This window comes from Solanum lycopersicum, chromosome 10, assembly GCF_036512215.1.
Source record: "Solanum lycopersicum chromosome 10, SLM_r2.1".
NCBI classification, from domain to species: domain Eukaryota; kingdom Viridiplantae; phylum Streptophyta; class Magnoliopsida; order Solanales; family Solanaceae; genus Solanum; species Solanum lycopersicum.
Genome location: NC_090809.1, coordinates 58,913,374 through 58,930,748, shown reverse-complemented (window position 1 = coordinate 58,930,748; position 17,375 = coordinate 58,913,374). Strand labels below are relative to the sequence as shown.

At 33.9% G+C, this 17,375-nt stretch overlaps 1 protein-coding gene and 1 long non-coding RNA gene across 2 annotated transcripts; one reads left to right on the top strand and one right to left on the bottom strand.

Moving 5' to 3' along the window:
* Positions 1–1,085: 1,085 nt before the first annotated feature.
* On the bottom strand, positions 1,086–2,109 carry LOC101247576 (uncharacterized). The gene is made up of 2 exons (XR_011212233.1): positions 1,860–2,109; positions 1,086–1,543 (listed from the first exon to the last, which is right to left on the bottom strand). It is a non-coding gene; the product is annotated as an uncharacterized lncRNA (long non-coding RNA).
* A 2,199-nt stretch (positions 2,110–4,308) lies between these two features.
* Positions 4,309–14,424, top strand: LOC101252732 (uncharacterized). Its single transcript, XM_004249039.5, has 12 exons — positions 4,309–6,413; positions 7,024–7,113; positions 7,190–7,426; positions 7,679–7,900; positions 7,987–8,098; positions 10,229–10,387; positions 11,682–11,734; positions 11,845–11,924; positions 12,041–12,120; positions 12,233–12,273; positions 13,249–13,297; positions 14,160–14,424. The coding sequence occupies exons 1-12, from the start codon at positions 4,419–4,421 to the stop codon at positions 14,162–14,164; spliced, it is 3,123 nt and encodes a 1,040-aa protein (XP_004249087.1). The 5' UTR covers positions 4,309–4,418; the 3' UTR covers positions 14,165–14,424.
* Positions 14,425–17,375: the final 2,951 nt, after the last annotated feature.

Below are 17,375 nucleotides of genomic sequence, written 5' to 3'. Positions count from 1 at the left end.
TAATGACATGAACTTTTTCTTTATTCGATAATGTCATAAATGAGTCAAACTTTTAACAGATGACATAAATAAGTCTTTTCTGAAAATTTAATAATATATTTTAATCTTTTTTCTTTAATTAAATAATAACTAATTTAAATTTTAAAGAAATAAAAGACAAGTTTGCTATCCTAGTAATAAATAAAGTAATCCACATATGATATAAAAAAAAAAAAAAAAGCATTTCAGCCCTATTATAGTTATCCATTGGTATTGAAGGAGAAGAACATCATGATCTTTTTATTGCCGCTTAATCCAATTTAAAAACAAATTAGGGACTCATTAAGCAAGAACCAAGCTAAGAACAGGACAGTTCAATTAAAATAGATTAAAAGCTACAAACAACTATCAATAGAATATTTAATCTTGTCAAAAACATATTTATGTTAATATATATATATAAAGATAAGACAGAGGGGGTATATGTTTAATGGTAAAAGCTGGCATAAATCTTGTTTAATAAATTCTTTTCTTGTTTTTGTCAATGTTCCTTTATTACTTCCCCCTTCTCTCCTGCCATGAAACTTGCCACTTTTTTTCTATCATACTACACAAAAATACATTGCAAGCAACTTTAATAGTTTAATCAACATGTATTACATCCATTTCTAATTAATTTTCTCTTTAAGTCAATGTTTCTAGTTTCACCTATATATATATAAAAAAAACATTTTTTTTAATTTAGTTTAAATTTATATTTACGTTATTTAATTTTAATTATGTATAAGTCGACACTTAAGTTATATAAAAATTATTAAATAAATAAACACAGTCATCCTATCGATATATCCTACATGACAATTTTGTCTACTAAGAGACGTCATATGTGCATTATATCGTATCACGTAGGATATATATATCTATTTGTTCAATTATAAACAAGCTAAAGTGTCTACTTGTGCACACTGAAAATTGAAGGATTGTAATTAATTATTTTAGTGTTTTTTTTTCTCTTTCAAATGTTTAAATCTTAGTTGTGTAGTAAACAAAAAGCAACTCATTGGGATGAAAGAGAAATAGAGCAGGAATAGTAAAATATCGGAATATGTTATGAACTTCTTTAATATTTCCATTGTATCATGCATACTCTTAATAATAACAATAATAATAATAATAATAATAATAATAATAATAATAATAATGTTATAGAAATAGGAGTAAATTCAATTATATTAGTCTTTAACAATTGTAGACCTATAAATGTAGTAAGCAAATCCAGAGAAAGCAGAAACTACAACCACGATAGCTACAACACCCAAGGCCACTTTTTTGACTTTCTTGAATCTTGATTTATTTGATACTTCATTTGTATTCTTATTTGGCACTGTAATTTTGAGAACACCCTTCTCAAAGTTGGCCTTTATAGCATCTACATTATGATCCTTTCCTAATTGAATCTCTTTGAGAAAACTTAATCTTGTTTGGTTTGCTTGTACATCTCCTGAAATCTTTACAACTCCACAATTGCTAACTTGTACCTTCAATCCTTCCTTATCCTTGAATTCTTGAATGCAAAAAGAAAAAAAAAATCAATTAAAGGATATATATTGCAATAATTTTGTCGACGGACGATGGAGTCAGAAATTTCATTGTTCAAGTGCTCAAGTGAACCTCCTTTTTATTAAAAAGTGAAAAAAAAGGAAATATTATTTCAAGATATCATTACCTTTTCAAGATGCCTGCAACCATAAGGTTATATCATATAGGTTATATCATATTGTTGTGTTTAGGGTGTTCAAAATATATTATTTAGACACTTTGTACTTGTATATATGGTATAATTTTTTCGAAATAGTAACTAATTGTGCTGTATTATTTACCTGGGAGATGGACCAAGAGAAGATCAGCTCCATCTTGATGTTGCCATTCACAAGTTGGCTCAAAATGACCTTGTAATTTGTTTTCCATCATGTAAGTGTATTTCTTCTGAATTACTATAGTAGCTTTGTATATTTATGCTTCTATTATACCAATGTCATGGTTTTTAAGTTGTGCTACTCTCAAATTCACTTCTTATATATAGGGCAAACATGATTGTTTTTATATAAGAAAAAAAATAAGAAGCAAAAACATGACAAGGGAATGATTCCTTTTTTGGTTTTGATGGTTTTCCATTTGAGTTTCTTTAATTTGTGGTTTTCCTAGATTCTTGTTTAGAGGACATGATGATTTCCTTTTTGCAAGGCAATGAAAAATTCCATAATCACTTCTTTCCATCTTTAAGAGGGATTTTATGGAAAATTTAAGAGACATTGTGAAATTCGTAAAAATATGTTCGTGAAGATTTTAAGGAGTCGCTTTGTAGAAAAATTAATAATGCAGAAATTAAAATGTAGGAATTAATAGAGAGGTTTTGCTTTCCATTGTTTGGTTGATTGTTTCCTACATCATTTTGTGTGTGAAAAACTTTATAAAATATTTTTTTTCAATTATACTCTAGAATTATTATATAATTGGGTTAAGGTAAATAATTGAAGGACAATATTATTTTTTGTGGCCTTTTAACTATCTATGAGAAAAACAATTTTGTTGTCATGTTTGTCTTTTTTTTTTTCATTTAAATTATTTGAGGATAAATAATTGTCATCTTAGTAAATTGATTACTTACCTTGTCAATTTTCATTTTTTTTTTAAAAAAAAAGACAAAATATCAACTTGTTTAAAATTGAAACAGCGATAAACAATAGTAAAATTGAATAAATCGCATCTACACTTACACATAAAAATAGCAAGTTGTAGTTTTAGTATATATGCAATTTTATAAATTGTTTAAAATACAAATAATTAGAAAATCACACACACACACACACACACACATATATATATATATATATACACACACACACAAAAATAATATATTCGTAAGATCACAAACGTCACGTGATGATATATTTCTCTTTTTAATTATTTAAATGTTAAACAATTCACATTTCAAATATTGTATTAATTTGTATTGGATTTATTTAGTCAAACAACTTTCTCTAAATAATTTATAAGCTAATTTATTTAAATAAATTTATTAGAAAAAATATAAAACATTAAATAAAAAAAATAAACAAAATAATTAAAATAATTGAAGGAATATTTTTATCTTTTCATAGATTTATCCCATGATATTATATCTTGTGTTATTAATACCTCCAAATGGAATGTATTAGTAATACATCATATAACACCATGTAGGAGATATATTAAGCTATGAATTAATTATATATAAACCTAATTTTTTATCAAATTTAATAGCATTAAATAATATCATACCTAATATATATGGATTATTTATTTTAATGTAGTCTACCAAATGGTCCCTAAGTGTCCATAAGTTAACTTTAGAGGTATTGAGTAGGATTATAGACAACCTTGCGGGTGCATCTCACTTTAGGGTGTCAAAATTAAACCCAAATATAGTAATCCGCTCAAATTTTTAATGGTTGGACTCAAGATAATTTGAGTTGGGTTTATTCTCAACATATTCAAGCTTAGCCCATTTGAAGATAATTCTCAATTGAGCCAATTCAATCTCTAATTTAAACTTTTTTAATTTTTTTTTTACTAAGATATGTTCCAATATTGAAGGTATGAATTATTATTTATTTAACATTTTTAAGGATTTATCTATCTCTTTGTTACTTTTTTAACAAAAAATTGGGTGAAAATTCAATTGTGATTATAAAAGTTAAATATAAATATATTAAATTATTGAGATTAATCGGGTTAAATTGGGCGGGTCAAGATCCAATTCGTTTTTTAGCCCATTTAAACCCAACCCATCGAGCACAAAATAAACTTGGATGGATCAAAATCCAACTCGATTTCTAATAAACCCATTTCAATACTTTCAATTTCAATCTATTCCACCCATTTAATACCCCTTTATCTAATGAAATTTACGAAACAATCTTTCATAAAAAGTATAATTGACCAAATAAAAAATAATGTCTTTGCATGCATAGACAAAGATTGAGCTACTTCTTTGTAAATTGAAGGCACATGAGCTTTAATTTTGGGTGTTAAATTTTTTTAATAGCTTTTTCTTTAATATAAACTTAATATGACTTCAATTTCACAAAAATGATTTTTTTTTACAATATATTTCTATGTGATTTGATTTGAAGTACAAACGCAACCTATAATTAACATTGGATTTAAAACTATGATACTATTTTTTTTACGAAAAAAGTAACAATAATATAAAACGTTATTATATATTATAAAATAATAAAAAATAATACTAGTAATTCATCAAACTATTTTAATACTAATATCCAAAGAAAATAAATCTCCAAAATCTTGGCAAAGACACCAAAATATAACGAGTATTTTGGTTAAATTTCGCCTGTACGGTAACAAGTGAGTTTTCCCCTTCCCCTGTTTCTACAATGCCGCCGAAAGCTTCCTCCGCGTCGCGGTGGGGCCGCACCAGATCGTCCGCCAGAAAATCTGCTCCCGAATCCGCCGGCCAGAAACCTTCTCCGCCTCCATCCACTTCCACCGCCGTGACCGATTCCCCATCGCCTCAAAAAGACAATCAATCCTCTCCCTTGATGACCTACTCTACAAATTCTAAAATCAGTGAGCATCCGGAGCAATCTCTGAGCATCCAAGTTCCAGAAACAAACACTGGGGAAACCGGAGTTGAGTTGAATGAAGCTGACCAAGGCACGCCGCCAAAAACAGTGGAAATTAAAGCTGTTGGGGAGCAGAAAGTAGGGCAGAGTGGTAAGAAAAAAGTGGTGAAAAAGACGGTAAAGATTGTTAAGAAGATTATCAAGAGGAAAGTGCCCAAATCTGTTGCAAAGAACAGCAAAATGACGGACGAATCAGAAGAAGGCCACGCAGAAACTGTTTTGGATTCACTCGATGTTGAGAAAGCTAGCTCTCGAGGCACAATTGAACCAGAAACTGTATGTTTAGAGGTTAGTAGTGCTGCTACAGTTGGTGAGGGTGGTAACTCGGAGAAGGACAATTTTCAGCCAAAAGAAGTTGAGGAAGGTATTATTGCTGTTGAGGTTATGCTAGGAAAGGATGGAATGAAGGACTGTGAGGTTACTGTAGCTAAAGATAAGTTGGAGCTTCCAATTTTGGGATGTAATGATGCAAAGGACAATCTAGGTTCCCCTGAGACAGGAAATGTAGTTGTTGATTCAGAAAAAGGTAATCTCCGTTCAGTAAAGATTGTCAAGAAGATTGTAAAGAAGAAAGTGCCCAAATCCGTTGCAAAGAACAGTAGAAAGACTGAGGAATCAGAAAAAGGCAGGGAAATTGCTGACGCAGAAACTGTTTTGGATTCATTAGATGTTAAAAAAGCTAACTCTCGAGGCACAATTGAACTAGAAACTGTATATGTAGAGCCTTGTAATGCTGCTGCAGTTAGTGAGGGTGGTGACTTTGAGAAGGGCACATTTCATCCAGTAGAAGTTGGGAAAGGTACTATTGCTGCTGAGGGTATCTTAGGAAAGGATAGAATGATGGACTCTGAGGTTAGTGTAAACGAAGGTAAATTACAGCTTCCCATTTCAGAAAATAAAGGTGCCAAGGACAATATAGGTTCACTCCAGACAGGAAACACAGTTCTTGATTCAGAAAAAGGTAATCTTCGTCCGGTAAAGATTGTCAAGAAGATTGTGAAGAAGAAAGTGCCCAAACTTGTTGCCAGGAAAAGGGAAAAAAAGGAAGAATTGGTGAAAGGTAGCAACAATGGGGATGCAGAAACTATAATGGATTCAGCAGGCGTTGAAAAATCTAAACCTAGTCCTCCAGAAACTGAAAACCTAGAATCTTGTAAGGATGTTTCAGCTGAAAATGAGGAGTCAAAGAAACATAGTTTACATCCGATGGAAGTTGAGAAGGCTGAGTGTGTTAGTGAGTTTGGTGCAACTGAAAACACATTAGAGGCTTGCATGTTGGAATGCAAAGATAGTGTTGTTGAGAATGATAATATGGATTCCCTTGAAACACAAATTGTAGTTCTTGATTCAGAAAAAAATAGTCTTAATGTTTCTACTAGTGATAATGTGGATTCGAGTAAGGATCAAAATTTGGTTCAGTTGGGAGAGGAAGGGTACAGTCAAGGCAGAGAGGAAACAAAGGAAGCTGTGGATACTAGTCTGAGGTTGAATGAAGGAATTCTATTGAGTGGGGAAATGGAGGCATTAGAACGGAAAAAGAGGCGGAGGACAGAGATATTCATTGGGGGATTAGGCAAGGAGTCAAAGGAAGAGGATATTAGGAGTATCTTTGGTGAGGTTGGTGAGGTTGTGGATGTAAGATTGTTGATAAATCATGAAACAGGAAAGAACAAGGGGTTTGCTTTCCTCCGGTATGCTTCTGCTGCTGATGCAAAGAAGGCTGTAGAAAGATATTCCAAAGTTGAGGTAATGTCATTTGGAATTGCTACCTGTAGTCTCCTAAGTAGAACAAAGGTTTGTTTAAGTAGTGCAGTTAGTTGGTCGGTTGTTTGTCTACACGTACAGCTAATAAAATAAGTATGTGGCAAGATTCATATTGATTTTTTGACAGACTTATCAATTTTCTGGATCCTAAAGAATATTTTAAGTTTTAATTGATCTCTGTGCATCAAAAATTTGGTGGAAGCTTATGTAACAAATTTGCATACTCTAATATAGGTTAGAAATAGGTCTATGATATTGGGAAGTAGGTTCTTTGAACTCATTTTTGGATACCTAGCTTGAAATGGATATGGCTACAAATACTCTTTTTTTTCTTTGTTGATAAGTGGTATGGACATTTCTTACTAGTTGCTGTATCCGTACAAGTAATAAACACTACGCTATGAGGAATAATCATGCTGTTGGTGGTGTATTCATCTTTTGATTTTCATATTACACCCAAAATTTAAGGCATGGAGAATAATATATTTTAGCTAAGTTTACTGGTGTAGTCATGCTGGATAGATAATTGCAGTTTCTGCAGTAAGCTGATGTATGCGGTGGACTAATGCATTTATTTGATTTTGAAACCTAGATATCTGGGAAGCAATGTCGTGTATCCCTTGCTGAGGGTAATGACACAATATACCTGGGTAATATTGACAAGAAATGGAAGACTGAAGATGTAAGCTTTACTGTTTGCTGCTGATTATTGTAATTCCCCTGGGTTAAATGACTTCAAAGAGTTTATTTCTGGACAGGTGATTGATCTACTGAAGAAGGCTGGAATTGAAAATATCGATAAGGTCACAGTTATGGCTAATCCTAACAACATCGAGCAGAATCGAGGCTTTGCATTTGTTGAACTTGAAACAAGTAAAGAAGCTCAGATTGCTTTCAGTAAACTCCAAAAGAAGGATGCTTTTGGGAAACACATGAACGTAAAAGTTGCATGGGCACAGCCTTTAATTGAGCCAAATGAAGAAGAACTGCTAAAGGTCAGTTGTGATGAAAGGTTTTGGAATTAATATATTGATGCTTATTGAGTTATTTACCTGAAGTAAATGCTAAGCGGTGCATGAGAAAAGAGGCCTTAATACTCTATTTTGTTTCTTCTTCTTTCCCTAGCATTTCTGACTAACAACTCTATTTTGTTTCTTCTTCTTTCCCTAGCCTTTCTGACTAACAATCTTCATCTATAATACAACTTTTATTTGATTAAAGTACTTAATTGCTTCACCTTTGTCAAGGTTAAATCAGTTTATGCTGAATATTTACCTTCCTCATGGATTGAAGAAAAAGTGCGAGACTACTTTGGCAAATTTGGTGAAATTGAGAGTGTTGTTCTTGCAAAAGATCTTCCTTCCTCAAGGAGAAAAGATTTTGCCTTTGTCAATTATATAAGCCGCGAGTCTGCTCTTGCGTGCATTGAAGGATTCAGTCATGAACCAGCTAATGAAAGCGGATCCAAGGTTTCACATTGTTTCTATAATTTACCATTAAGTAATTGCAAAAGTTGCTTTGCTTATGATTATTTTCAATGTTGATTATATTTTAGGTAAGCATTAAGGTATCTCTTGCTAAACCCATGCCAAAGAGTAAGCAAACTAAACGTGTAACCCTTCCTACTAGAAGGGAACCTCCGGAGAAGAAGAAAATACAGGACCATTGTGAGTTTTTTGAAACCTATATTTGTCAATTTGATGATAGTTTGGTATAAAATTGTTTGCTCTGTGGCATAAAACCTTGGTTGATCCTTATTTTTTTGTAAGAAAAGAGAGAAGAGATTCTTGGGGAATGAATTGCTTGATTATTACTTTTTCAGATCAGGTAAACAACTTAATTTCATAAATGGAAGTCAAAATTAGCCATTAACAAGAAGTACACCCAAAAGTTTAAAGAGCCTACAAAATGATATAGTTCACAAAGAAAAAGCCCTCAATCATCTATTCATCCCGGGACTACATTGGTGCACCAAAAATAAATAAGGGATGAGAAACTACTTCTCAGCTGCTCAAAATTCATTTCTACTCATTCTGAAGCCCTTTTATTTCTCTCTCTCTCTCAATGATCCTCTTCAGACCTAGATAACAACTTTTAATGGCGTGCTCTTTCTTGCTTGATTATTATGTGAAGTAGGTTGGAATTCAAACATGTTTATGAGTCGCCAATTAAGTTAAATACATATTCTTCTACTTAGATAATTACTAGCATTCTAAATGGCTACCCTTTGACCTTTAAATTTTCAACCAGCAAAAGTGGATATGACTCTGTTTATTAATATTAAGACATTTGAATCTTCATTAACATCTGAATATTATGATGTTGTATGAGGATACAAATACTAAAAATTAAGATCATTTATTTTTTCAACATTTGAATGTTTGAATCTTATCTTTATTGAAAGTTCATGAATATAAAATTGAAAAGAAAGTTCATCTAATACTATATCAACGAACTGTAAGAAAGATATATTATTAGGGTGGCAGGTGGCAGTGATTGTTGATAATGCTAAATGGCGGTGGGTTAGTTGGGTGATTGTGGTGGTTCTGGGTGGTAGGTAATGGTAATGATGGTTGATAATAGCGGTTACTGTTGGTGGTTGGTAATGGCAATCGATATAATTGAGGATGATGTGGTAGTGATTGATAGCGGTGGTTGGCTATATATGCCAATAGCATGGTGGTGGTGGTTGTGCTGATGATGGTATATAGTGGCTACTGACAGAGACGAGTGACTGGTGATTTGGGATAGTGATATTTGTGGTTGAGATGGTGGGTTTGTGCATGATGGATGGTGTGTTGATTGTAAATGGTAGCTAGTTGCGATGATGGCTGACTATGTTGATTGACAGTAATGGTAATTGTGGTTGAGATGGTAGTTTTGGGTGGTAGACTGGAAGTTGATACTTGATAGTTGGGGGCGGCAGCAATAGTGGTTAGTGATAAAAGTGGATGGAGTAGTGATGAAATACGTTCTTTGCTAAACCCTTGAGTCACTAGCATCTTAATAATATCGAGTTTTTTTTTTTTGAGGTCTTAATCATTCAGATCTATTCAAAGTCATTAAGTGGTTATAAACGAAAAAACACGCTTAATGATTGAGTTTTAAATGATTAAGATTTAGACCTAAAATTTAGACCTAAAAAATGAGGCCCAAGTAATTGAAACATAGTAATATTCTTTTTCCTCAATATTATCTTTTCTTTTCCTGATGGAAAATCCTTTTAACTTGTTGCGTGTCCTATAACCAAATATTTTTACTAGAGTTGGGTATCTTGTTGCAGTAATTAAGCCCATTGAAACATTATTGCATTAAGTGAATATGTCATATTGGGCTCCAGCAAATTAGGACCAGTATTTGGTAGAAACTAACATAATATTTGAATATAGTTACATTTTAAGAGCATTTCTTTTATTGTTTATCTTTAGATGAATTTGAGGTTGTCATGTTATTGGAAGTTATTGACACCGTAACACTGTAATATTAGCAAATTTGGCTAAAGCTGGGATCTTCTGTCAGAATCTATGTTCAAAGGCTTTTTAAAGTTCTTTTAGATGAGGTAACAAAATCAAAATATATAAAAATCATTAACACTAAGTGTTGGAAACCAAATGAAGTGTTTACAACAGTGGATTGAAATCACAAGTATAAATGAAGGCTTTTGTTGCTTGTGTCAATTCTTTTACGGAAAGAGGTTGCTTTCTAAGCAAACATGACTCCTATGGAGTAAAACAATTGTGTCTTATAGCAGTCGTGAGTCTCGTCTTTAATGAGATATTCCTTTATCGTGGTTATAGCCATCTTGAAGAGGCATGAACCCAGCAGAAAGGTAAACTACATGAGAAGATATGATGAGGATCACAGAGTTGAAGGATCTTCTTCTACAACCAATGAACTTCTGCACCTCTTGAGACAACAAGGGCCAGTTCGTCAGCTCCATTCCGGTTTGAACATGGGTAATTTCATATATTTCGCTTCTAACATTTTCTCTTCCTTTGCATCATGTCATTAGACATAATTTGTTGGCCTAGCTTTCTATTAAAATGTTCTGCTAGTTGTAATGTGCTTTATATTTTTATTAAGCTAAAGGTTAGTGTAATGTACTTGTTCATGTACTTTTGTACCTCCTAAACTTATTGCTGTTGATATTAAGGGAATAGAAAGCTACTTTGAATACAATGGTGTGTTAGGGTAAAAGAAAAGGTCTAAAAAGCATGAGAATCTGCAATATGTCATCTGCAAGGGACCATGCTACAGCTTAGTGCCGAACGATCTCATGAACAAGGAATTTTATTCCTAAGTAGAACCCCTAGGCTGGAAGATGTGTCCATCCAATATTATGTTGGACATGAAGTTTATTATGCTTTTATCCCCTCTCTTATTTATTCGTCAGAGATTGCTTTAGTGATGTCGGTTAATATGTCCTTCAGTAGTTAAAGGTATTTTGGTGAAGAGGGTCAAATGCTTCTTTAGTTACTCTAGCAGTGAGAAGCTACCAATTAAAGCGAATTTCCTTGAAGGGAAAAACTCTAAAATGAGGCCCTTTTTATTAAGGGGTTATTCGGGCCGGTTTGCGTGTACCTACGCTAGTATTCTATCTTATGCTTGCTACCTTCTGCCAACACAGGTACTGGGTAACTTTGTCCACCAACACTTGCTATATGGAAAGAGATCTCCCAGCATTTTCTATTGGTGCTTGGATTTGAGTTTTGATCTCCCATGGTTTTTCCTACTTCATTGGCCCATTGGGTCCTAAAAAATGGACTTTAGAACCTCAGTTTTCTTTTAAAACAAAAGAAAGAAAGCAGGAGCTTGAAAGTAACGATTAGTGCCTAGCAGTGTTATCAAAAGCAAAAAGCGCAAAGAAGTTCTAAGGTCTGTTGGGTTGTGGGCTTTAGTGAAAAAGGCGCAAAGGGAGAAAAAAATATAAATATATATGTTTAGTTCAAGAATAATATTACCCAGTTGGAGTTGGGAGTCACCAAGGGAACAAAATATGAAAGAACCATGGTGCAACCGTGGGTATGGGAGTTTGGGGGTTCTGTAACCTGGTAAGGAAAAAGAGATAAGAGGAGTATTTACCTTTTATAGTTCTTATGCTTTCTACTTTGTTGTATATGTTTTATGTTTTTAATGGTTATTCATTGCCAGAGCTCTGCACTTCGGATCCACCCCACCCCACCCTTCTTTTTCTTTCTTCCTGTTGTATATAATTGATATCTGTTTTCTATTATTCTTGTCCGAGATCAGGTATTAACCATCAGTACTCGTTATCTGGAAGCAAGCGACCGTTTTCAGCTGTAGTAAGTTGCGAATTTGGTTGCCTTTATGCTGCTTTTATATCCTTATGGCTCTTTCACTTCTTATGTAGACATATACTTATCTCTGAGGCACCCTCCTTCTGCCTCTGCAGGTACATAATCCACATCGTATGGATTCCAGTGGAGTTTCTAGAGTGCACTTAGAAAGCTCTTTCCCTACTGCAAACCGAAGGTTCATACCATTGTCTGTCATTGTGAATGGACGTCTTCTGCTATCATATAAAGTAGAATAACGTCTTGCCGATACTTTACCTCAGTAATATTGACTCTGTACTTTTTTTCATTTAGTATGTTGCCACATAGTCGTGGACCTCTGGGTACACCATCTTTTGCCTATTATGGCCAGCTTGGCAGTGACCATTCACCAGGTGAGTTCAACATGCAACTAGATGGTTTTTGAGATCATTTTCGACTCAATAGTTTATGCCTTATTGAGTATGTCTATTTTGGTTAAGTTGTCTACTTTTTGGGTCTTATCAGGTTCAGTTTATGGGGTCCAAAGCTTTCCGAATTCTTTTCAGGTACAGAATATTGAATGATCTGTGATCATTGTTACGATTCACCATTTATCATGGCAAACATTTTGTTGTTCATTGGGAACCCCAGTTATATTACATCTGCCACTCTTGTCATGCTCTAATTTTGTGCTATTGTTGTATGTTCTGTGCTTTTGAGTTTAATGGCCTGAGAACTGGGCGTGTTCTATTTAGATAATTCATTGCTTGATATTGCAAGTGGATAGTAGTTTATCTCCCTGTTCCCGAATCAGATGTTCTGTAGAATACATTTGCAATTGTTGGTGAGATGCAACTTCTTTATATGAAAGTACTAACTGCGGGCCATATCCAAGTCCTCCGGAAAATAAATTGGAGGGGAAAAAATGTTTCCAGTATGGCATGCAATAGCTTTCCTTGGGAAAAATGGCATGTAAACAGACTAACACTATAATCTTTTAACTTCATTCGATGTAACCAATTCTCAAAAAAATAAAAATAAAATTTCATTCTGCTCAATGACCTAGGATTTTCATAATGTTATCTGGTTAAGAAATGGAAAGCTTGTTCCTAAATAGCATTATGTTTTTAATTTTTTTCTCATATTCTTGATTAGCATGTTTACTTTTGCATAGTTACTTCAAGTGGTTTATACAACCTGATTATTCACCTGCAAGAAGTTCTTAAGCTCAGGAAACTAACTCCTCAGGGAAATACATCTTGATGATACCTATTTTGTAAAGGATGATAAGCTCTAGCTATTTAGCTTTGTTGCTCAACTAGAATTTCTTAAATGTATTTGATAAAGTACCATATATACATTATTATTAATTTATTTTAATCAGACCCTCAGCCTAATTTTTTCTCCTTTCTGAGTTGTATTTATAGACAATTATCCTTTTTTTTTTGAACATTAAATGAAGATTGAGATGCTAGAGACTGACGTTTCTGTGTTTTAGATCGGCACATGGTTTCTGATCGTGGTTTTTGTTTGTCTTGCAGTCTCATGACCACGACCCTTATGGTGGAAATCGTAGCATATATCGTAGATGTGAGTAAACTTCTTTTAGCATCTTATTTGGCTTTTGAACTGTTTCTTTGAGCAGTCTCAGCCAATTCAGTAATCAGTATATTATGTTTGCTTCATTTTTTGAAACCAGTCCTGCCTGTCCTCGCTATAAAGTTAGCAGATGAGGTGTTCCTAATGCCCAGATATGTATATGGAACCTGACTAATGCAATCATAAGTTAAGGGTCGTCTCAAATGTTGGTTTCTTTTCCTGCATGTGTTCCTTCATTTGCTTTTTCTGTTAGTTTGGGTGGGTAGGTGGGTGGTCACAAGAGAGTGCTCAATGAAATATTTCCTTCAATCTGATCTAAACCAACAAAGCCACATGGGGATGCTCTATAGGACTCTTGATTCGCCATTTGTCAAAATTCTTGTTGTAGTGTTTTCTTTAAAGTTGGGAGAGCACCATTCGAATGTGGTGTGTCAGCAGTTTATTGCAGATGAAGGCTCAAATTGCTATGGTGATCTTGGGTTTGCGTGAACTTTCTATCAAGTTCACATTATCATACCGTCTTTGGATCTTGTAGAAACTAGATTCACGTTTGTCATGCATCTTATTGTTTTTGGTTGAGTTTCTTGTTAGTATAGTAGTTCTATCTTAAACACATGGTCTCCAATGTCTTGGAATTCCTCTTTAAGGTAGGTAAATTTATTATACGTCTAAGCACTGTTTCAACTTTAAATTTCTGCTGAATGTTATATGTAGTAAGTTGGCAGAAGAAATGAAATATAGTCAAAAGCTGCCACAAGTATCTGCTAATGATGTGCTGATCTAATCCACTGTTGATCTTAGTTAACTTTCATTCGACGTGATCTTTATCGTCATTCTTCGTTGGTTTCTACAGATTGAAGGAGTGATTTGGGAATCCCACTGAACTGATGTTTCTAGCAAAGGATTGACTGTCATACTGACCTGTTATTTTGATTCTGTCAAGTTATTTGTAAAGTTCATAGGAATGTTCAGTTGAGTTGACTCATGCTCAAGGGGTTTTGTAACTTCATCTTTACATATTTGGGTGACCACCCCAGGACCCAGGTCCTTTCTGTATACCCTGCAAATTTTGGCTTTTCGCCTCCTGTTAAATATAATCAACAATCTATTCTCATGAATTTTCAAGAACTATTTTTATCATGGCAAAAGTTTTAATTCTTTCGTTTTGACAAGTTCAGAAATAGTTGAGAGCATCAACTCAACTAGTGAACAGAATCTTGCTGGTCTGGTATTTCTTTGAGTAGATTCATTAAAAAATTAAAATGAGGTATAATTTTACAATGAAAATTATGGTTAGAATTGTTTAAACAAGACAGCTTTGACCAACTTGGTATTACGGTGTATTCGATCAAGTTAAACACTTGAAAATATTCTTGGCTGAATCCATCGGTTGCCCCCTAAAATTGGCATCAATTTTCACTTAGACTCATTAACTAAGCTTTGTACATTTTAGCCACTAAATATCGTACTGAATTGTGTCATTTTAGCATTTTTTAAACAATCAGTTAAATATATAAGGTATGTGTAACACACTCGCCTGATGTGTTAAATTGACAAATTAAATAAACACACTTGGCGAATATATTAAACATATTCTTTATATAATGATATTTTAGTAGAATGAAGGAGTCAATGACTCAATGACATGTGAAATTTTTTACACAAAATTAAAAAAAAAAAAACCAACCCCACCAAGGTCGTCTTTTCTGCCCCACCCACCCAGATCGTCTTCTTCACTATTCCCCACCCACTTAACGTCTTCTACAACTTTGCCCACCCTAACCCAACCCCATCCACACCCTCATAGTCTTGTACATCCCTCTCCCACCCAGTGTTGTGAATGGCGAGCGCCTCATTGCCTTTGGCGAGAGGCGAGGCGAGGCCTCCTCGCCATTCCCCACTGAGGCGATGCGGTATGCAAAAGGCGGCTCATGGCGACCTAATGGCGCTAGAAAAGGCGTCGCCTTTTTTATTTTTTAAAAATTTGACTTAACAATATTAATTAAAATTAGGGCCTTTTTTTATATTTTCAAAATCTGCTGCTGCGCACTCTTCTCCCCGACTCTCTTCCCATCGCGACTCTCTTCCCCTATATCTTCTCCTGGTCTCCATCATCTTCAAGTTGCTATTGCTGAAGACCTGAGGTATACCTATTTTTTTCTGTTCTTCTTCTTCAATTTTCTTTTCAGACTTTCAATTCTGTTTTCTTCAAGTTTTCTTCACTACTCTTTTTTCTCTCTATTTTCTTCACTCTCTGTTTTGTACCAGATTACTATAAAATGCCTTCTGTTTTCACTGTGCTGTGAGTCTATGACTGTTGTCCATTATTATTTTGAAAAAAATAATAATTTTTTTAAAGTAATTATTATAGTATTTGTAAGATATGTAAGTGCTATTGAAATTTTGAATATTATATGTGCAATTAAATATTTTTAATTTGGTATTAATTGGCGCCTCGATTCAAAAAGGCGAGCGCCTCGCCGCGTGGTGAGGCAGACCCTCGTCGCCTCTCACCGTCCAAAACACTGCTCCCACCCACCCATGGTCTTTTTCAAGTTTTTTTGCTGCCCTTTTTCTTTGTGACAACATGAAGCGTGGCTTTTCTAATGGATTGAAATTTATTTTTTGTGAAATCTCTTCGTGTTGATTTTTTTTTTCTTTGTCTGTAGCATCATCAAAACGTTTCTCCATGGAAGGAGCTCAAGTTTTGAGAGATGTAGCTGAGAAATGAGGAAGCAAATAAAAAAACTAAAATAAAAAAGGTTAAATGAGCCTTTCGCGGGCTGGTATTGAGTATATTACACTTACTATGCCATGTCAGTAAAAAGTGTCAAAATGACACAATGAGACATGACATGAGATGTCTAAAATGAACAAAGTTTAGTTAAGATGCCTAAGTGAAAATTAGTACCAACTTTAAGAGGCCAGATTCTTTCATTGAAAAATATGATGTATCATATATCCAGTCTGGAGACATTATTTGAAGGTGTAGTTTGGTTGAGCAATTAGCTACAAATAGGCTTGATCTTTTTTTTTTTAACTTTAAACTATTAAAAACACAGAGTGCCAGTGAGAAATGTTGATTTATTTTTCTAATATTTAGTATTTTAAAATCAATGAAAAGTTTAGGTACTTTTTTTGTTTGTTTGAAGTATTTATGAAGTCTAAATGTTTAGATTTACAAAACTAGAACTAGGACAACGTTTGAATCATCTTTAGCCAGATTGCAATCATTTCATCTATTTTATAAAGCACAACTTATGAATTGTTTATTCATTAAGTATAACAATCATTCATGAATACTTCTGAAAGGACAATGCTTCAAAAGCAAGTAACAGATAAAATTTGCAATGGATGAGAGTTTATGAATTCTAACTGTCATGATTTGTTTGCATTGCATGGGATCATCCACCAAATATCATATCCACATACTTCACAACAAAATGGAGTTGTAGAAAGGAAGCCTACGCGCTAGTTAGAGACGACAAGATGTATCAAATTTCAAGGGCAGTTACTAAATAGATTTTGGGGTGAATGCATAGAAGCTGCAATATGTATCATAAATAGAGTACCTCTCACAATCTTGGAAGCAAAACACTATCTCAAGGAGCTCATAGGCTGAATACAGGAGCTTGGCATCAATAGTAGCAGAAGTTGCGTGGTTAGTTGGACTCTTCAAAGAACTAGGAGTGCAGGTGAAGATGCATGTGCCTACTTACACTGACAGCAAATTAGCAATACAGATTGCTGTCAACCCAGTCTTCCATGAGCGTACAAAGCACATAGACATCGATTACCATTTCATCAGAGAAAAGGTTCAACTAGGATTAGTTTAACCTACGTATTTGGAAACAACACAGCAACCTGCAGACTTACTCACCAAAGAATTCACTTGTGTGCAACATGCGTATCGGCTTGCCAAGCTAGGAATGAAGAATGTTTTTCGTACACCTAGCTTGAGGGAGGATGTTGAGCAGCTAGTAAAATGCACAGCTATAAGTTAGCTCTGACAAGTTAATTAAATTAACAAATTTAGTTAGTTAGAATTTGTTAGTGTGTTAGCTTGATG